The sequence below is a fragment of the Gobius niger genome (assembly GCF_951799975.1).
Source record: "Gobius niger genome assembly, chromosome: 18".
In the NCBI taxonomy this organism is placed as follows: Eukaryota; Metazoa; Chordata; class Actinopteri; order Gobiiformes; family Gobiidae; genus Gobius; species Gobius niger.
This window is the reverse complement of record NC_136869.1, coordinates 2,523,912-2,546,428: the sequence shown is the minus strand read 5'-3', so window position 1 is coordinate 2,546,428 and position 22,517 is coordinate 2,523,912. Positions and strand designations below refer to the sequence as shown.

Below are 22,517 nucleotides of genomic sequence, written 5' to 3'. Positions count from 1 at the left end.
GGCCAGTTGGAAAAGCTGCTTTGTTTAGATTTAGGCCCTGCTGAGGACCAAACGCAAAGATATTTGATCAGTCCAGTGAATCGTCCATACGAGCCGGCGTTTTGGGGGTTTGTAAACCAACATTTACAAACTAGGTCCCAGAGGAAAGATCTCAAAACGCCGTTTACATGGCGCCGTTGTTACGACATCACAGCTCCAGAGTCTGTGATCCATAATCTACTGACCTTATAATGAGTTTTCCTCATGGACCTATGATGGTTTGACTCCGCCCCTCTTTGCTCCACAAGCCACAGGTGACAAGTAGAAAAACACGAGTCAGTCTGTGTTTTTGGACCGACAGTAAAAGTCACCGACAGAAGAATAAACTCTCCTCCTCGTCTCGTCTGTAGATCCTAAATCCTTCAATCACTTTCATTTTCACTGTTTCCACAAACGTTTACTGCACATGTGCCTCTACATCTATTATCTGTGTTAGCGTCACAGCGCCTCACACAGGCCTGGAGGATGAACTGCGCACGCACACATTTACTAAGCTGCTTCAGGCTTACAGAGAAAGTTTCTGAAAATATGAGCGTTTTGTCTTCGTGTGGATATAGTCTTAAAATGTGCCTACGCTCTGTCAATGTTGTGTTGTGACTCTCACCATTAGGGCTGTTTTGATAAATATGAATATCTCAACATTTGTGGGGACTTTCTCGATAACAATGATGCAGCGATGTTTCTGCGAACCATCAAAAATATCCAGAAATGGGCTGGAAACATCTTCGCATTCTCGCTCAAAAAGAAAATTGTCCCTAATAGACTACTCATGATTAAACTAACTGAGCCGTCGATTTAAATACATTATTATTCTTCATTTCCTCAGCTGGAACCCTTTGGTATCACTGTTAGTGTTTTGTGATCGTCCGGTCGCTCTGCTGATGTAGCAACATTTAACCCGGACTGTTCCGCAGTGTGGCTTTAACTGTCTTTAACGTGGTTGTTTATGCTGTAGTTGCACCTTTTCATTGGCCAAAGCTGCTTTCGTTGTCGCTCGTGTGTCGCTTTGTCCTTTTATATGTGAAGTTTGGACCCAGATATATGTGAATATTGAATGATGCTGTCGTCTATTTTCAGCCCATTGTGGAACATCTGAAACCCAACGCTTTTCTGGGGTCACACTCAGCAGTTCAGCGTGTGGGCCGGTTCCTGTGTCCGGGCCTTCGTTACGGACTGATACTGTGTGATTAGATTTGTGCTTGTTTAGTCCACATACATACATATAGTCTAATAGTTTGCCTTTAGTTGCAGGATCGGGGTCTTTTTCCCATTTTTTTTGTTACAATTTTGCTCAAATGAGGAGAAAAAAGTGTGGCAGCTGTTGCCTCTTTTGATTAATTGTGGCATAAAGTTTTATTCAGGTGACACTTGCATTTGAAAGGTTAAATTAATCCCGCCGAAAGCATTAGTCATTTTAATGAAAATGCCAAACCTCTGAGCAAATGAGTTCTCAGGCAATTTGAGTTTTCTGTCTGTCATTTACAGGGCTGGGTGTTGGTACTTGGTTTATGATACCTGATACCTGAACGTTCCTTTTTTCGATACCGTAACTATTTTTTTTGCCAACTAACCAGAAAACAGAACAATAATACAAATATAATGATATGCAAATTTACAGTATCGGGTCCAATGTCAAGAAATGTGTGAAAAATGGGTGGAAAAAACAGGGAGAAATTGTGAAATAAAAAAGAAGAAAAATTGTGGGTCATAGATTATTTTTGTCATAATTGAAATCAAGATTATTCAAACGATTATTTGTTGCCTTTAAAAAAAGTCTTTATTTTGTTTATATATTAATTAATAAAAAAAAAACCCGATGCTGAATATTTTCTGTTTTCTGAACAGTCATAAAAGTACAAAATGATTTCATGTTTGCCTCGATTAAGGAGAGGTCTCTGTTTCACACCCGCCCCCTGCTGGCCAGCCCTCACACCTGCGCAAGTAAACTGAGCAGCGCGGCCTGATGACATCATCACACAGCGCTGTTTGTTTTTATGTCAGGCAAAAGCATGAGCCGTGGCACATGAAATGTGAAGGGAAGATAATCCCAGTGCCGTGAAATAATGCAAGTCTGCTTTGCCAGAAAAAAAAGAAAAGAAAAGAAAAAAAAATATTATGCTAATTTTGTAATCGTTTAGTGTAATAATCGAAATCGTAATCGAATTTCGATTAATTAAATGCTCCCTGGACCAAGAGCATCAAAACTGTAATATTTGTTTTGGTTCCTACTTTTACTCTACTTAGGGGCGACAGTGGTGCAGATGGTAGAATCGGTCGTCTCATGATCGGAAGGTCGGGGGTTCGAATCCCATCCATCTTCCACTTGTCCGTTGCCGGGTCGTGGGGGCAACTGTTGGAGTTGCCCAAATCACACTGCACCAGCCCCTTATGGCTCCTCCTGCAGGTGGTGGGTCCACAGGAGGACGGCCTCATGGTTCCAACCGGGCCTGTTGGTCTCTCATAAGGGGCGTCTGAACCGCTCTTTGTCTGACCCGTCACCTATAGGACCTGTTTGCCCTGGGAGACCCTACAGGGGCACGAAGCCCCCGACAACAGAGCTCCATTCGGGCGCTCAAACCCCTCCACCATGTTAAGGTGGCGGCTCCAGGAGGGGGGGTTCGAATCCCACCTCCTGAAAGTGCACACTGTTGTTGTGTCCTTGGGCAAGACACTTCACCCACATTGCCCCCATTGTCTGCGTACATTGGTGTATGAATGAGAGTATGAGTGTGTAACCTATAAGTTATTCTATTAAGTAGTTACTTAGATGAGTATCAAATACTGTTCTAAATTCGGCTCTAGGAATGGAGTAATGAAAACTGAACACAAGGATTAAGGTTAAGTGGTACCAAATAATATATTGTGATAAAGGAAAAAATAAACAAACATGTGTATCAACAATATTCGAATGGCCATTCACACATTTCACACTGTCAATATATACACTATTTACACTCTCTTCAAGTCTTCTTTCTACCAACGATGGTATTAAGCAACAGGTGGAAAAGTTCATACGGCCCCCACAACTTCCACGTTGGGGTGGCAAAGTCCAGGGGGTTTGGTGAGGGGAAGTAACAGTTCATAAAGGGACCGCGATGAACGGGTTGCGATGTTGGCGACCAAAAAGAAACAAAAATAGAGAGGGCGGCTGCTGAGGAGCCTCCTACTAGCCCGGGGTTCGGTTGGGTGAATTCAGTTCAGCTCGTTCAGTTCATTTGGATCCAGGTTCAACGTTTCAAACAGGCTCTAGCTCGGGCTCTAAGCTCGCCATCCAACCTGGCCTGCGTAAAAGGACAGGACCAGTTAAGTTTCTAGTGCGCACAAATACATTCAAATACTAAATGCTAAATATCAAGTATCAAAATAGCAAAACATTTCCTTATTGTACAATAGATTGGTTCAATGCATAAATTAGAATAGATAATACAATAATTGTTCTATTAAAATATTCATCACTCTAATAATCTCAAAATGTAAACACCGCATCCTCAAATAAGGTGCGTAGCAGACACAGTAGTTGACTGGACTGCATCGTAAAGTGCCTCGGATGCGTAGCATTAACACACATCAAAACATTAACCATATGCTAAAGAAGCAGCAGTACATTCATGATAACACAACTCAGTGATACCATTTCACTTAGTTATATTCGGAGAAACGGCCACGTGAATGCCAAGCGCTCCCTTGAAAACAAATGCAGCGGCTAGGCTACGAAAAGCTACAGACGCGACTTACCAATTCCGCAGATAAACGCAAGCACAGACACTCCCGCGCGACGACCCACGGCTCCGGTAGTCGGCTCCTACAGTTCAACATATAGCATTTCAGTGTAGAAAACTGATTCATGATTAACGCGTAAAACAAACACATACCTGCAGCAACCTCATACAGCGTCTCCCTCTCGCTCTTACCGGTAGCTACCCACTACCAGCTATTATGCTAGTCTGATAGCAGCGCTAGGTCACGTGACCATGTGACGCAATGACGCGCACGTAACGTAAACGCACACAACGTAACCGGCAACCAATAGAAAGGATATAAGAATATTTAATAGTGTTTTGTCACCTGGGTTACAAGTGGGTGAGTGGATCCTTGCTGTAAAGCGCTTTGAGTGCCTAATGTAGATGGAAAAACGCTTTATAAGTTGAGACCATTTACCATTTTATTATTTCGATACCATTAGTAGCTTAACTTTTTCTCCGATTCCATCACTGGTCTGGTTTAATACTGATGTCAGAGTGGAGAGGGTTAAACTCCAGCGTGAGCAGCTTTTGTTCGTAATAAGACCCGTGGAACAGGGACATTTAGTTCTCTGCTTAGGACATAACATTACTAAAATAATGGCTGCCTCCGCGATGGGATAATTGTGCTGTTGATTCCGTCCGTCTTCGCCTCGACTGTTTTGCGCGCTGGAGTATTCCGGTGCCGCTCGATGGGGATCGATGCAGAGTGAACTGGTGCGTGCCAGTTTAACTACATTTACCAGGACCCAGCGCTGAATTAGCTCCCATTATCTGAGCTCGCCCCGGGCTAACGCTGGTGTGCAGGAGAGAGAGGGGGAGACACGGAGGTGAAGAGGAGAGTACAGGACGATCACGTTACTGCTCTGCCTTTGGCGTCACAGTGTGAGGGTGATTCAAATAAACTGTGTGAGTCCATGTGAGTGCACGGGTTAAACTCTTAACTCCCGCCTGAACCGAGAGCCTCTTTTTTGTTCCTCACGTCAGCAGATTTTTTTTCCATCATTTTTTTGTTGGGTATTCAACTCATTTTTGTATCTTTGTCATTTTTTCGTCCATTTTTTATCAAATTTTTGTCACATTTTTGTCATTTTTTTTTTCTCCACATTTTTGTCACATTTTAGTCATTTTTTTGTCACATTTTTGTCATTTTTTTGGCAATTTTTTATCACAATTTGGTCACATTTTTGTCATTTTTTGGTCACATTTTTGTCACATTTTTGTCATTTTTTTGTCACATTTTGTCACATTTTTGTCATTTTTTTGTCACATTTTTGTCACATTTTTGTCACATTTTTGTCATTTTTTTGTCACATTTTTGTCATTTTTTTGGCAATTTTTTATCACAATTTGGTCACATTTTTGTCATTTTTTTGGTCACATTTTTGTCATTTTTTTGGCAATTTTTTATCACAATTTGGTCACATTTTTGTCATTTTTTTGGCAATTTTTTATCACAATTTGGTCACATTTTTGTCATTTTTTTGTCACATTTTTGTCATTTTTTGTCATATTTTTGTCATATTTTTGTCATTTTTTTATCACATTTTTGTCATTTTTTGGTCACATTTTGTCACATTTTTGTCATTTTTTTTGTCACATTTTTGTCATTTTTTTGTCACATTTTTGTCATTTTTTGTCATATTTTTGTCCTGTTTTTTATCACATTTTTGTCACATTTTTGTCATTTTTTTTGTCACATTTTTGTCATATTTTTGTCATTTTTTAATCACATTTTTGTCACATTTTTGTCATTTTTTTTCACATTTTTATCACATTTTTGTCATTTTTTGTCACATTTTAGTCTTCTTTTGGTCAAATTTTTATCACATTTTTGTCACATTTTTGTCATTTTTTTTGTCACATTTTTGTCATATTTTTGTCATTTTTTAATCACATTTTTGTCACATTTTTGTCATTTTTTTTCACATTTTTATCACATTTTTATCACATTTTTGTCACATTTTTGTCACGTTTTGTCAATGTTTTCTCACTTTTTGTCACTTTTCCATCATTGTTTTTGTCTCAGTTTTGTTGCTATTTTCACAGCTTTTTTTCCAGAAGCTTTTGGATTGGGGTAAAGTAATGTAAAGAAAATGTGCTTGGTTCAGGTGGGAGTTAAGGGGTTAAAGAGCAATTATTTGGCTTTTTACAGAATAATCCAATCATCTCAACACATTTATCGCTATTGAACACTTTGAGAAAATGTATAATTGATCAAAAACTGCTGAAAACAAATCCAGTAGTTTCACTTCCTGGTTGTTCAAGCGAGCTCACCCTAAGCCCCTCCCTCCTCCTTTGCTGCACAGCTGTTTCAATGAAGCAGTGTTTTTACTTGTGACGAACGCATTAAGCTTAGTCAGAGATGGAGAGATGAGGAAACCTGGACACGTCGGAGCTGAAGGAGCTGCTACGAACAGACACTCAAGGATTACTCAAAGATGCGCGAGCGCCTTGCAACACAGAGCAGTAAAAATAATAACGGGTGCTCTTCGAGGGTGGATAGTGATCAAATAACGATAAGGAGCAATTAGTAGAGTTGTGTTGAAATGGGCAAAAATCCGAGGCACTCCGAAGATAAATAAAAAGTCCTTTATTGAAGAGGATTGACTGAAACACAGTATCTTCGTCAGGGCGTTCAGCTCTAGGTCTGTTTTTGTTGATAGAAATAAGCTCTAAAAAAATGTATTTTTTTAGAGGAGGTGGGATTCCTGCTAGTCGACTAAAATTGCATGTCAATTTAGTCGACTAAAATTAAGACTAATTTAGTCAACTTATATTTATAATAGTCATTAAAATCATATTTAATCAAGGTCCTCGACTTCATGGAGCTGCTTCCACATGAACAAAGCTCAGAGCTGTTCATTTGGCAGTGAATTTAAATGATATGAGGCTTTTTCAGACTGTCAGCAGAAGTTTGGATGATTTTAGTCTCTCCTTTTTATTTTTATTTAGTCTTATTTTAGTCGACTAAAATATCTGGACATTTTAGTCATAGTTTTAGTCTCATGAGAAACTTTTAATTTAGTTTTAGTCCAATTTTAGTCTGCAAAAATATCACTTTGACTAAAATTAAGGCTAAATATTTTAGTCGACGAAATTAACACTGTAGGAAACACTTGCAGGTATGAGCGAAGTCTAAAGCTTCATGAGAGCAGCTTAAGGCAAACAAGGTGGATTTACTTTATAGTTGTGGTAAAGCAAAGTATTCTCAGGTATTTTCATGTATTTAGTTTAAACTTCAAGCACTTGCTCACGTTTTGTTGGTTAGAAAACGCTTCATTTGATCTAAAACGGTTCCACTTGGCTTTTTATCCGTTTGACGTGTTGCAAACCGCTTTGAGAACCTGCTCCTCTCGCGCTCATCCACACAAACTTCGGGACCTCACCTTTGTCAGCCCCGCCCACTCATGTCGTTGGGATTTCCATTGTAATCGAAGGAAGAGCGTGAAGAAGACAAAACGTGAACAAACAGAAAACGAAAAGGCTCAGAGGACATAAGGAACTGGAGTGAAACCATACTTCCCTTGCTTTTATTTTCTTATTTGTATTAACATTTAATTTGGCATTGTTTGTTGCATGTTTCCTCATTTCACTCCCTGTTTTATGAATCCCCACCTGACACTGAGGGAGCCAGAGGAGGAGCGACCTGAAGTCCCGGCAGCAGCAGCAGCAGCAGCAGCAGTGTCCCTCACCGTCGTCCTCTCCCTGTCTCCCTCACTGAGTCACCGGCGGTGTTATTCTCTGTTCCAGGGGACATCACTCAAAAGGGTTATGAGAAGAAGAGGTCCAAGCTGATCAGGGCTTATACCCATGCTGCAGGTAACTCAGCAGCTCTGCCCCCAAAACCAGCACCGCACTTGAAGGCTTTAAACCAGGGCTGTCCGAGTTAGGGAGGGCTATAGACTAAACAACTCGATCAGGCGTTTTAAAGAAGGGTATGTAAGCCAGGGCTGCACGATTAACCTTTATCTAATGAGTATTGAGGATTTGGCGAACCTCAAAAGGCCTCGCTGCCTTTGACCTGCTCGCAAATCAAAAGAATCTGCAGGAGAATGGTGTTTATGCCCTGCAGTCGCTGGAAACCAACTCCACGTGTGTCTCGCGCTGTGCAAACTGCAAACGATCCTCACCACGAGAAACAGCAAAGCGTGTCTCGCGTGGAGCGGGTCGGGGGGGGGGGTGGAAAAGCAGATTGTTTTTGCTTATCTTTCAGGGTTTCCGCGGGGCATTAAAAAGCAAAGTCATTAAATATATTGTGCCTCAATCCAGTCATTAAAAAGCATTGCATTGGTTTCAAACTTCAAACTTGGATTCAAAATATTCAAACTTTTACTGTTTAAGCTCTTTGAATATACCAAAGTTAAAGTTTTGTCCAGCTCTCCCGATTCCTCCCTTTGATTGTAGCATTGAAATGTAGTATTTGGGCTTTAAAAATGTCATTGTAAAGCATTCGATTTGGCTTGCGTCTCGGGCTGGGTGTCGTTACATCATTTTTGATACCAGTATTTTAACTATAGTTTTATCAAAACCTTTTCTAACATATTTTTCACTTACAACCAGAAAGCAGAACGTTCATTTTAATACTGGGGAGGCGCCGATCCACTTTTTTGAGCTCCAGATCTTTATTTTGACCCTTCATCTGGCCGATACCGATCCAATAATGTCTTTTTGTATTATTATATTTTTATATAATGTGTATCATTATATATTTTAAGCTATGGATAGTACAGTAGTTTCACCGGTTGGCTTTTTTAATAAACATGCAAGAGGTTTTGGCTTTAGCTTTGAATTTTAAATTAGAACAATAACACAATAATAGTCCTGTCATCAAATCCTATCAAGTCCGATACTCTCAAAATGCCCGGATCGGCTACCAATACAGATACATCCCTAGTTAATACATTCCTTTTAAGACTATTTCATTTGAATTTGTATCATTTATTTGAGCGGAAACATCCAGGTCACTTCCTTTAATGCTGTCCCTGGACCAACAGCATCAAAACTTGGATCTAAAGATACGTTTGTTTTTGTGATGCCAATAGTATGTGAACTTTTTTCTTTCTCATTTAACGGTACTCAGCCCCACCCGTGTCTAATTGTAACATCTCCTCAGCAGGTTTTTGATTCATAATTCAGAGAATGCTCTTATGCAGCTTGCGCTCCCCTGTGTCCACGATGTGTCTGCCTGTGAGTTGGTTTTACCTGACGTCTGCTCCCCTGAGCGAAACACCACCAGTCAAAGCACAGAGGGAGAACGAGAGAGAGAGAGGGATTCATTTGAGCATGATTAATACTAAAAAGGTTCTGCTGACAACTCCTTCAAATGCCTCTTCAGATTTGCATCTTGTTGCTTCATGAAATGTAATGTTCTCACTACCAGTCTCATGTTTAAAGAACGTTAGGTTTGTTGTTAAATCGTGCAGCTTGTCTCTAATAAACACTGAAAGGCCACAGCACAAACTCATTTACATATCAGATTTACGCCACTAATAATAGAAACTGTTTCTAATAATAAAGCAGGTGCGGCACACTTTAAAATCGCGTGCGCTAAAATGAAGTGCCTGGTTTGTAAATCATGGCACCAAATAAAAAGGGTTTGGTATCGGTGTAGTCGAGTTCCTGAACCAAACACATCCGATGCTATATACACTTACCCGCCAGTGTGTTAACCACTCTGCCGCCGCGTGACCCTCTGGTTGAAAGCCCTTGGACAGCGCTGGTTTAAACAGTCACCGCAGCAGCAGCAGCAGAACATCCAAACACAGCGTCCTCTCCTCAGCTCAGCTTGGGCCTGCTCCTTTACAAACCGCTCAGCGCCACAGGAGGAAACTACACCCACCATAGAGGAGTAATGGACCAGGGCAGGATTCAAAAAACAAACTTTAGCCCTTTTCACACTCTTAATGGGAGTAAAAACAGCTGTCAGACCCAAAAATATGATTTCCCTTCCTTATTGAACCACACAGGACGTAGCAGACGTAGGTACTACTATCTAAGAGCAATAGATACAGGTGTCATTTTGCTAACCATAAATCTAATGTTAGCGTCATGCTTCATGCTAACGGGTAGCTTCGAGTGCCAGTTTTTCCACTTCTACTGGACAACCTGCTGTGTCCAAACGTTCATGTGGACCCGATTTTGACTTGACTTTAGTTGTGCGTGTGCTAAATAGAATTATCGCAACCTTTTTTCATCAGATCACCCACTTCGCTGGTGTAAAACTGTGGCTAACATTAACTTCAGCCTCAGAAGAATGAAATAGCACAGTGTAAATACAGTCGAGCTGCTTTTCTGCTGTTTCAAATCTTTGCAAAGTATTTGGGAAACACTCTTTGAGATTGACCAAAGCAGGTTTTCTGTAACTGCTTCTCCAAACATTCCAAACATCTACTGTATTATCATTCCAGCTCCTCGACTTGCAGCTGTTTTTACATGTTCTGGTTGAAACGTCTCTGCCCTCTGGTCCATTACTCCCCAATAACTCGCCCCAGAAAGGTTCCACTCAGACTGAGGGATGTTCTCGTGGTTATACCTCACATTGTTTTGATTTATTTTGTGTTTTGTAAGTCAGAAAAAGCTGATTTTTCTGCTCTCCGCTCATCTCCACGTCCTCGTGCTCCGTGTGTGTCCGTGTGGTGACTCTGGTGCCGTCCCGCTCCCGTACTCGTCCCTGTATCTGTTTGTATATGTGCTGCTTCTCTGCTGTTTCAGGAATGGAGGGGCCCCTGTCCCACCGGCCCCCGCTCGGACCCCCCTCCGCGGCCCGGTTCCATCGGCGACGCACTTCGGGAACAAGAGACGAGCGCTACAGATCAGGTGAGTTAACGCCCGCGGTAACTCCCAGCTAAAAGCTAAACACTTTTAATATTATTTATTAATGATATATTTGAGGCTTCCAAGGACGTACATTTTGTTGTTGTTGCTGATGACACAACTGCGTTTAAGTCTGGAACAGATTTAAATGAATTAATGGCCAATATTGAAAAAGAAATGACAGTATTAAAGACATGGTTTGATTATAATAAATTGTTCTTAAACTGGGATAAGACAAATCATATTGTGTTTGGAAATAAGAAAAATGCATGTACAAAACTAGTTATTGAGGATGTAAATATTGAATGTGTCTCCGAAATAACATTTTTGGGGGTTATCCTAGACAGCAAACTTAGCTGGAAGCCTCATATCGACCACATCAAAGGTGAAGTTAGTAAAAATATTGGTGTCCTATGTAAGGTTAAACACACGTTGGATCAGGCTTCATTACAGCTTTTTCAGCCTTAATAGTTCCTTATATAACATACTGTATTGAAGTGTGGGGTAGTGCAGGCACCGGTTATACAGAAAGGCTGTTCCTACTCCAGAAGAAAGCTATTTATGACTCTCAAAGGTCCACGAGACACAAACAAACTGTTTATAAAATTGCAGACCTTGAAATTTAATGAATTGGTCAAATTTAAAATACTACAAATGATGTGGAGAGTGAAAAATAAGTTGGTGCCAATACATGTCCAAAACAAATGTATGTTAATCACAGATAGTAACAACAGAAGAAAGAGAAATTTCTGGGTTCCATTTTCACACACTTCACAAAAACAAAGGGGTTTCTTGTAAAAGGGATCAGTTTATGGAATTCTTTGGACATTGTTCAAAAATCATGTAACACAATCACTCCATTCAATAAAATGTATAAAAAAATGTACTTGGAAAATACGAAGTCAACGAAACATAAGAACCAATGTTTGACAAATGTGAAACAGTCATTGATTTAGATTTAAAGGTCCTATATCATGCAAAATCGACTTTTTGGAGCTTTTAGCCATGTTGTTATGCTATTTCCTCATCAAAAACCCCCCCAGAGTGGTTTGTGGCTTCATTCACGCAGCTCTCCACAATCCTCCTGAATCCTGCTCTCTGAGCAGCTGCTCCGCCCTCTCCTCCTGAACGACTGAGTGTTCAGTTGTGTCGTAACAGCGGAACGGAAGTGCTCGACGTCTGTAATGTAATGTCTTAATTCTATGCTTACGGCCTGATTTTAATTTGTAAAACAGCGTTTTCATTATTTCTGTCGTAAGAAAGAAACAAAGAGTGAAAAAAAAAAAAAAAAAGGATGTGCCCGAAGTGCTTCCAGGTCAGCTGTGGCCAAAACAAACACATCCCTGAGCGTCTGAACAGATCAGTCATGTTTGCGCTGCAGCTGAAGATGGAGCTCGTTATAACCTACTCTGGACACACCTGTTCTATTTTCTTAACTAACGATAATGTCACGGAGAAAAAGAAGCGCGTTTGGCTACTAGGACTAGGAGTTTATTCAACCCTTTTCAGGAAGAGGCCACTCAGCTGTTTTTTTCTCCGGGATTCAGCGACTATCAGCCAAAATGGTGTTTTTCTGTGACTGTCACTGATGGATGTTTGGGGAACCTTCGCCAGAACCAAAGTGGATTAACTTTTATAACCAACGCGAGTCCCATAATGTAAACAGCGATGGAGCAGAGGGTGAGTCAGTCCAAGCGCGTGTTAGCTTGTGTGTTAGCATATTAGCATGTGTGTTAGCCATTTATGAAGCTGTGTTGCAGATGTCAACTCCGTATAACTGCATCGTGAAGTAACTTCACTTATTGTTGTTTATTTATATTACGGTAAAGTTGTATGCGCGGAGAGAGGGGGCGGAGTTAACTGAATCGAAGCGTTGTGTCTTCCGGGTTCGAAAAATACCTCCAGAAAACACTTATATTTATCACAAAAATGAGTGCTCCATAATGGTAGAGGTATAATATATCATATAAATGCCTATACTTAACTTTGGAATGGCTAAAATAGCATGATATAGCTCCTTTAAAGTATTATTAACCTTGATATAGGCTAAAACAAATCAAAAATGTGTGAGCCGTCTGTTCAGAGCCAGCTCAGATGCATGAAATTTATAAGACAATGTCTTCCTCATGCTCCTATTCAGCATTGAATACTTTGCTGTTGCTGTTGTTGTTATTATTGTGTCTGTAATAACGCCATGGCTGAATAAAACATTTGAACTGAACTGAAAAGCACCTGGAAGTTAGTCATCCAGGCTGGTCTGTGGTACATCTGGGTAATGATTCACTACGATTCGCCGCTGTATTTGCCGCCATAGAAATGTGTATTTATAAGTCACCCGTGATAACGCCACTGATCTCACCTTTTACTGAGGAAGGAGACAGTGCACTGCAACACACGATCAGAGGAATCACCGAGCCTTTGCCTCGGCTGCTCCTTGTCCAAAACTCAAGGAGCAGATCACAAACTATTCCTGTTGCTTCACATCTAACGTGCTTTAACTCAGAGCCCGACATGAGAGATTACAACAGCAGCGCGTAATATCATCCAACAACGTGCTGCTGGCTGTTGTCTTGAAGCAAAAGGTTAACTTGCAAACAACAATTCAATAAAATAAATGAGATAAAATGAAGACTATGCAGTAGTCAAGACCAGGGGTGTCCAAACCTTTTTCGTTGAAGGCCACAGCTCAATACAGCGAAAAGTTCAACTGAGCAGAGTTTTAAAACACGCCCTATACCTTTATTTAGGATGAGAACTTTAAAACCAACTCTTTCCCCAAAAAAATCTATATAATTCTAGTAAATTATGAAACTTGTAGTGAAAAGTACCATCTCTAGCGAATGTGCCAATTCAGCAAGAAGCCACAACAAAAATTGGTTTGAGGTCCACACTTTGGGCACCCCGGTCAAGACGATTGTTTTTATGTAGGTTTGTTTATATTTGAGGCACTATTTTAAATAATATAATTCATCAAATTAACACGAGCCTTAAGCTTCGAGAAAAACTCGCCTTATCGCCTTTCAAAGCCTCCTCTGAAGCATTTACATCAAGTATTTAACACGCAGTCAGTATCATCTACAGGAACTCATTGTCCTCCACGGAATCTTTACAAAATCTTTACGAAATGACTGATTATTCAAATGGGTCTAAGATAATCTTGACAGGAAACTAAAAAGTATTGATATCAGCATGAAAAGTTGTTCCAGTGATTCCGATGGTTGTTGTTGGCTCTGAAGTTGGTCCTTGATGTTCCACAGACGTCCACACGGAGGCGGTGCAGGCGGTTTTGGCCCGGCACGTGGAGAGGAAGGTGGCGGTGCCCATGCCATCCAAACGGCGCTCCCTGGTGGTGCAGACCTCTATGGACGCCTACACTCCTCCAGGTGAGGTGGAACAAAGGCCTTCTCCGCACTCAAGGTTACATTTAGCCAGAGCGTTTCTTCAAGTGAGACAAAACATTCATAAAGACCCGGTTTGGACTTGACTTTATTGGTGTGTGCTAAATATGCTTATAGTCCGGCAGAAAATGTCTAAAGAGAGTGGAAATAATAACTACAACAGAGTTCATTTCTGTCTGTATCTGTATCCAATCCAAAGTGCAGCACAGCAGGATAAACAACTATGAGGAAATACAAAAAGTGGAAAGTATAGCCGCTGTATTCAATTTTCACAGTTTCTTTCTCCCGTGGTGCGGCGCTTATGGAGAGGTTATATCAGAAGATCATCCAGCTTTAACCTCTTTACTCCCACCTGAACGGATCCCATTTTCTCCATTTTGGCGTTACCCGAATCAAAAAGCCTTTTGGGAAAAAAGCACCAAAACAGCCACAAAAACTGAGAAGAAAACAAGGATGTAAACGCAACAAAAAAGTGACAAAAACTCAACAAAAATGTGACAAAAATTAAACAAAAATGTGACAAAAGTTCAACAAAAATGTGACAAAAATTCAACAAAAATTCAACAAAAGTGTGACAAAAATTCAACCAAAAAAAGACAAATATTCAACAAAAATGTGACAAAAATTCAACAAAAATGTGACAAAAACTCAACAAAAAATGACAAAAACTCAACCAAAAAATGACAAAAATTCAACAAAAATGTGACAAAAACTCAACAAAAAATGACAAAAACTTAACCAAAAAATGACAAAAATTCAACAAAAATGTGACAAAAACTCAACAAAAAAATTACAAAAACTCAACAGAAATGTGACCAAAAATAATAATAAAAAAAAAAAAACATAAAAAAGGTGACACAACACAGCAACAACGCAAGGAAAAAGATCATTTTTGTGGGTCTTAGCTTTCAAATGAGGTGTTACACAGGCCTATATAATAGCCAAAGAGGACAGAATACATTTGATTCAGGTGGGTGGTAAGAGGTTAAACCCGGATCAATCTGTGAATGTGGGCAACTTCAGAAGAGTAAAGCCAGGGGATAAGAGCATATGCAGAGTATATGAAAAGACATTATGTAAAGGCCGGGCCGCCTCGTGGCTGAACTGCACAGTCATTACGCTCCTTAATAATTAGCTGTAAACCTGTGCAGAGGCCGTCAGCTGTTTCTCCATGTTTTTAGCTGAAGTGGTTCGCATTAAGCCCTGAACGCACCGCTGCCCACGACAGGATTAACTCCACTTTGGAAAGCTCTTACTATAACCCAAAAATAAAGGTTGTTGCAGAAAGTGGACTGCACTACGACAAAACAGCGTCTCCCATGATTGTTGTTGCATCAATTCAGAAAAATGTGTTATGGGTTTCTTCCAAGTGCTCCAGTTTTCTTCAGCAATACAAAATTTACATCTAGAGGTGAGTCACTGCTTCTGGTCGCCCCGTCGCAGTGAAGGATCCTCGGGGTGACCTGTTTTTTTTACTTGCCAGGCCAGCCCGAATACACGCTTTTCCTATTCTTTGCAATGTAAATGTTTATAATGTTGAATGTGGGGTAGGAGCTCATAAGCTTCTTGCTTCAGCCGACTCCTTTTGAGCATCTATGACAGTTTAATGTGTACTTGTAAATTAGGAAAATGCAGCTGCTCAAATAAACCAAACTAAACTAAACGTGTGGTCTGGGATCAGGGGTGGTTTCATTGAATTCCCGATGACCGTGATTGACAAGCATATTAACCTCTTAACCCCCGCCTGAACCGAGGTCAGCTTTACCCAAATCCTGTAGGCCAGTGTAACGCCTCATTTGAAAGCTAAGATCTACAAAACTCATTGAAATGGATCTTTTTCCTCACGTCATCAGATTTTTTCCCTATCTTTTTTTTGGGGGGTTTTCAACTCATTTTTGTAAATTTTTTGTCACTTTTTGTCACTTTTTGTCACATTTGTCCTTTTGTTGTCAATTTTTTGTCAATTTTTTGTCACATTTTTGCCACTTTTTCATAATTTTTTCATAATTTTTTGTAAATTTTTTTGTAATTTTTTGTACATTTTTTGGTCCTTTTTTGTAATTTTTTTGTGACATTTTTGCCACTTCGTCATTTTTTACCAGTTTTCTCACTTTTTTGTCATTTTTTGTCATTTTTTCATAATTTTTTGGTCAAATTTGTTTCAATTTTTTGTCAGTTTTTTGAGAATTTTTTGTCTAAGTTTTCTCACTTTTTTGTCACATCTTAATCATTGTTTTCGTCTCAGTTCTGTCGCTATTTTCACACCTTTTTTCCAGAAGCTTTTGGATTGGGGTAAAGCCAAACTGGAGAAAATATGCTCGGTTCAGGTGGGAGTTAAGGGGGTTAACCAATCAGAGAACAGCCGGACATGCAGCGTATTTGGTAAACCAGGAAGTTAGTGGTTTTACGATCGGACGGAGAAATGGAGACAAATGAGAACGATCTATGTCTTTTTTGCCACAAAAACTTAAGGATGCAAAGAGTCATTAGCAACAGATTTGAAACAGAGGAGAATTCAACATGAATGTGTAGCAGGTGTTTAAATCAATGCACATTTGGAACGGGACAAGAAGACTTTTGATAGATCGCAAGAAGAGGAAAACCCTCTTAGAGAAGATAAAGGTACATTCTCGTTAGTACATTTAAAATATATCGGTCATCCTGACATGCAGGGCTGGACTGGCAGAAAAAATCGGCCCTGGACTTTTGGGTCACTGGCCCTCTAAAAAAAAAAAACTGTCATATTCAATGCAGTAGTCGAGGTGATGAGCAAAACAATAAGCCCTTGGCTTGAACTAAAACAGTATAAGCTACGAATCGAGGACAATAGTTTCTGCCGAATTCAACACCTCAGAGACTCAACATTTTAATCTTGTCATTTATAACTTGAAGGAACTTTTGTAAAATAACTTAACAATCTTAAAATGTGCGTTCCGTTAATGAAGTTCCACTCGCGACTGCAACACAAATAAACTTCTCAAAACCAACCAAATGATCCCACTGTAGATGAAGATGAAACGGTAAAACTCACCACAGAGTTATGGAGGTGAGGAGTGAGAATAGAAGTCCCAAAAAGGCCAAACATTGTAAATCCTTTTAATGGAAACTAGAAGATTTCCAAACTGCACTGACAACGCGGGGCAAGAGTCACCTGACAACTCCCAGCATGCACTTCTCTGCAAACATTTGTCTAAAATGTATAAAAATAGAGGTCTGAGGTTCTGTGGGTCCTGGAGGGAGTTACAATAAACGATTTCCTCTTATATTCACAATGTGAGGGAGTGTTATGTCCCAGACATAGATTATCTGGGAACCATGACTCAAGAAAGCGCCACTAGAGTATAAAAGGCGTCACATCCCTCTAGTGGAGGAGTTGTATAATTGCATCTACATAAAGATACATACTCCAATGGCTTTTCCCGCTAATTGTGGGCCGGTGTTAAGGTATAACGGGCCTTATCTCGGTCTGACTGACCCAACCGGCCCAAAAGTACGTCGGCCCACCGGGAAAACTCCCGAATCTCCCGATGGCCAGTCCAGCCCTGCTGACGTGATAACGTGCTCTGTGTATTGATTTAAAACCTTTCAAGATTTGAGTGGCTGTTAGCAAACTCCCAAACACCAGAGCCTGATGGCCTGGCAAGTTTTTGGCAGGATGGGCCCCTTTATGCAGTGCTAATCACCGATCATTGCTAATCACCGATCATTACAACAAGCTCCGTTTCAATTACATTTCACCCACTCTATTATAAACTCATGTATTCTTACAAATCCAGTCTGTGTTTTTCTGACATACTTTGCCTCCTCAATCCAGTCCCTGTTTTTCTAATGATCCAGTTTGTGTTTTGCACTCAATGACCATGCCGAATATACCATGCCGGTATAGACTGGTAACTGCCTCTACAACATGAGATTTGGGGTCTAATTGGGTGAACGACCGCTTCATCCACCAGGCTGTCAGGGAGCTGAACTCTCTCCTTCCCTGTCTGCTAGAATAAGCAGAAGAATCCCCTGAATTGACACTTTGTTCAGCGTCGCTCATAGATTTCCAGCAGAGAGAAGGTTTCCCCGCTCACAAACCTGGCTCACCTCAGAAACAGGTCTGACCTTTTCTGACAAAATCGTTTCCCCGGGATCGACCGGGCCGGACGTGATCGCAGCAGAACGCTCCGCAGAATTTTAATGAAGGAAACGTCATCGCTTTATCTGAAGCTAATTGTGTCTTTAACCTTTGGAGGAAATTCTGAGTCAAACTGTCGTCCGTAAACTCTAATGGAGATTTGTCTGGACAGTCCGTGCCTTCTCTGGCCCGTTACAGCCATCAGGGATTTTTAACGTATTCATCAGGGTTGGCCGATATTTTAACTATACCGTTTGTTCGGTGAAGGGCCGGTTTTCTTCATCGTCAAAAGACCAAGGGCCGGACCCTCCAATTGAAGTAATTGAAGTAAAGCGTCACTTTCTACATATGTCAGTGTTGTACATCATATACACTGGAAAAATGTCCATCATAAATGAGATAAATTACTTAAAATCGCTTGAATAAAGGTTTTTGAACTAATCTAAGATCAGATAAAAACACCAATGCCAATTGAACTAATAGAAATCCCACTAGAAATCAAACAAATTAACTTTTACTGTAAAACAAATATTGTGCTTGTTCCATTGGCAAGAATAGGTTTTATCTGCTTTAAGGCCAGACCAAATCCACTCAATCTTTAGATTTAATGCCTTAATTCAAGTATTCTTAGAGTATTCTTTTAGGATTATAGCCAAAAGGATGCTCTGCTAAGACATTTAAAGGAATTTACAGTATTTTTACCATTTCTAGAGTACTTTAACAGGCATTTGAGCTCTGATTTGGGTCATAGTATTTCTCAAAATCATCTCGAAGGCCAGAGTTTGATTATGGAGGGCTGGTTTTGGCCCCTGGGCCTGACGTTGCCTACCCCTGCTGTAAAGCATACAGTATAGACCACCAAACTCAGAGCATTAGACCTATTCTTTATTTCTAATGAACAACAGTCGAGTTCAGCAACACTCCGTGCCCACAGGATGAGATCAGCTGAACATCCGGAATGACCAGGTTATTCCATCAATGGATTTATTCTTTCCTGGTGGCCCGGGCATATTCCAGGATTCATGGAGTCACGTTGTGAAAGAGTGATTCAGGGAGAAGGAGATTTATTGACTGCCACAGAGTCTGAACCCCATTGATAATCTTTGGGATGTGCTGGAGAAGGCTTTACACAGTGGTCACACTCAACACTGGATCTTTGGCCATTGCAGCAAATGTGCTAAAGGCGTCCAGCCAGATATTAGAGCTTGTGACCTTTTTTTGTAGTGTATAATTTATTGGCAATGTATAATTGTTGTCGAAACAGACCATCAGTAGCAGCCGAATCTGAATCTAAATCTGCTGTGGGCTGAATGCTTCCTCCTCGAGCTCTTTCTCTCTCTCTCTTCTGGCGATGTGCGTTGCCCGTGTGTCGGGAAGTGAACCAACGCACCGTGACTCAGTTTGACGAGTCGCCAGAGTCCGATTTTAGAACCGAGCGCACGTCATCCACAGACAAAGACTTTCAGCTGCTCTGGGCGGGACGCTTCAGTCAGCAACACAAACAACAGGCTTCCATCGTCTCCGGGGAAGTATCGGCAAATTCTGGGGTTAGGAAAAAGAATGAGGATTTTAACTTGACATATTCTGACAAGTTCGTTATGCGCTCACAGCTCTTACCTGTCAGTGATCAAATGAAACATAGAAAAAATATGTCTTTAACCTCTTAACTCCCGCCTGAACCGAGAGGATCTTTTTCCTCACGTAATAAGATTTTTTTCCATCATTTTTTTGTTGGGTATTCAACTCATTTTTGTAACTTTTTTGTCATTTGTTTTAATCACATTTTTGTAATTTTTTTGTCCATTTTTTATCACATTTTTGTCACATTTTGTCACATTTTTGTCATATTTTTGTCACATTTTGTCATTTTTTTGTCCATTATTTTTCATTTTTTCGTCAATTTTTTATCACATTTTTGTCACATTTTTTGTCATTTTTTTGTCATTTTTTTCATTTTTTTTTTCATTTTTTTATTTATTTTTTTGTCACATTTTTGTATTTTTTTTGGTCATTATTTGTCAAATTTGTGTCATTTTTTTGGTCAAATTTGTATCACATTTTTGTCAAATTTGTATCACATTTTTGTCAATTTCTTGTGACACATTTTTTCCACTTTTTCATCAATTTTTCATCACTTTTTTGTCACATTTTCATCATTGTTTTCATCTCAGTTTTGTTGCTATTTTCACAGCTTTTTTCCAGAAGCTTTTGGATTGGGGTAAAGCCAAACTGGAGAAAATGTGCTCGGTTCAGGTGGGAGTTAAGGGGTTAAATCACAAAATGTCTTCTTCAAAACAGCACATTTTTCAGCCCATCGTAAAAACAACAAAATATGGATCAGGTCAAGCAAAAAGATTTAAAAGCTGAGTCAGTAAAAGCTGTTTTTAATGAAGAATTATGCTAAATGCTCTATCAAAGTTTTCTTTTGTATATCTCAAAATCATCCCTTGAGCCCCACTTTGGGAACCACTGCTATAGAGCTCATGCAGATGATGTCACAGCGTGGCAACAGAAGCCAAATGAAACATGTAGTTTGTCCGTGCCTGGTTTAGAATGTGAAGTGAAAACCCTCAATCCTCACAAATAAGTCAACACTGACTCTCGGTTTGCTTCTTTTGCTGTGACATCATCTGCATGCCCACTATAATGCAGACAAGCCTGTTGTTAACAGTTCCTCCTTCACATCCTCGCAGCTAAACATGTGACTGTGAAGATAATGCATCGGTTTTATATAGCGCTTTTCTGGACACTCAAAGACGCTTTACATTGCATTATTCATTCACTCCATACCCGGTGGTGGTAAGCTACCATTGTAGCCACAGCTGCCCTGGGGTAGACTGACGGAAGCGAGGCAACCAGTCTGCGCCATCGGCCCCTCCGACCACCACCAACCACTCACTCACTCACTACATTCGCTAGGCTTCCTGGTGTTACCAAACGGTCTCCCATCCAAGTACCGACCAGGCCCTTCCCTGCTTAGCTTCCAAGGTCTGACGGGATTGGACAGAGCAAAGGCGGTATGACCACCAAGATGTCCATCCTTGCTCTGTTTGACTATGGAGACATCTCGTATCAGCAGCTCGCAAAGATCACCTTCAAAAACTGGACACAACTTTAAAAAACGGCCGATAGTTTAAAGATGACAGTCCATTTTCTGCATTTTGGACTTGGTTTATGGCAAATATCTCTGTATCTGATGGACCTATCCACGTTCAGGTCACATGACCTCAAGTACTGTGGGAACCTGAGTAATTGCTTGAGCGAAAAAGTCTGGTTTATTATCAATGACGCCATAAATTGTGTAAGTTGTGCATCTGTTTTATATTTCAAAATTAAGCATTTGCCTTTTAACCTCTTAACTCCCGCCTGAACCGAGACGATCTTTTTCCTCACGTCATCAGATTTTTTTTCCCATCATTTTTTTGTTGGGTATTCAACTTTTTTGTAATTTTTTTGTCAATTTTTTGTCATTTTTTTGTCACATTTTGTCACATTTTTGTCACATTTTTGTCATTTTTTTTGTTGCATTTTTGTCACGTTTTTGTATTTTTTTTGTCACATTTTTGTCCATTTTTTGTCAATTTCTTGTGACATTTTTTCCACTTTTTCCTACATTTTTCGTCACTTTTTGTCAATGTTTTCTCGCTTTTTTGTCAAATTTCCATCATTGTTTTCGTCTCAGTTTTGTTGCTATTTTCACAGCTTTTTTCCAGAAGCTTTTGGACTGGGGTAAAGCCAAACTGGAGAAAATGTGCTCGGTTCAGGTGGGAGTTAAGGGGTTAAATATTTACCCACAAGTAATTATGTTTTACTCAATAAAGAAACAGACACTTCATTACAGTGTAAAAATGAAAGTACAATTTCTTCCAAGAGTTGAATAAAAGTTTGAAATGTTGTTTGAGGGAAAACATTTGTACATTTTATAAAAAACTGTGAAACCTAAAAAAAGACCTAAACTCCCATTGACTTAAATGACCTTTTCTTACATCTCTGAAACTCCCCAGGCCTGTCGCCGCTCTGCTCTGACTCCTCGTCAGGCTCCGAGGAGGAGGAGGCGGGGCCCGGGGACGACCTGTCGGGATTGGAGCACTGGAGCCGCCCGTCGCAGCTAGGCCCCGCCCACCTGGGGTCCACCTCCTCCTCGTCCTCGTCCACGCAGAGCGGAGGCAGCGGGAACGCCAGCCGCCTCGCCGACTCGCTCGCGCACGCCCACCTCTCGCACCTGGGACACCCGCACCTGGGACACGCCCACATGGGACAGTCCCTGCACCAACAGAGCCTCCTGTCGCAGTCCCACCACGGTAAGAACCATTCCAAGGTTCTAAGACGAAAACTGGTCCAAGGGCATTTCAGTCCTTACGCAATAATGATTAATATAATAAAAATAATAATAATAATAATAAT

At 40.4% G+C, this 22,517-nt stretch overlaps 1 protein-coding gene across 1 annotated transcript in view; it reads left to right on the top strand.

Annotated features, from left to right (window-relative positions):
* The window catches only part of LOC306977676 (disco-interacting protein 2 homolog C-like), a 78,079-nt gene that overhangs the window by 19,978 nt on the left and 35,584 nt on the right, over positions 1–22,517 (top strand). Inside the window, exons 2-5 of the mRNA XM_079576084.1 lie at positions 7,533–7,601; positions 10,494–10,598; positions 13,853–13,978; positions 22,118–22,414. Coding sequence (XP_079432210.1) covers positions 7,533–7,601; positions 10,494–10,598; positions 13,853–13,978; positions 22,118–22,414 — 597 coding nt within the window. The remainder of the gene's footprint in view (positions 1–7,532; positions 7,602–10,493; positions 10,599–13,852; positions 13,979–22,117; positions 22,415–22,517) is intronic.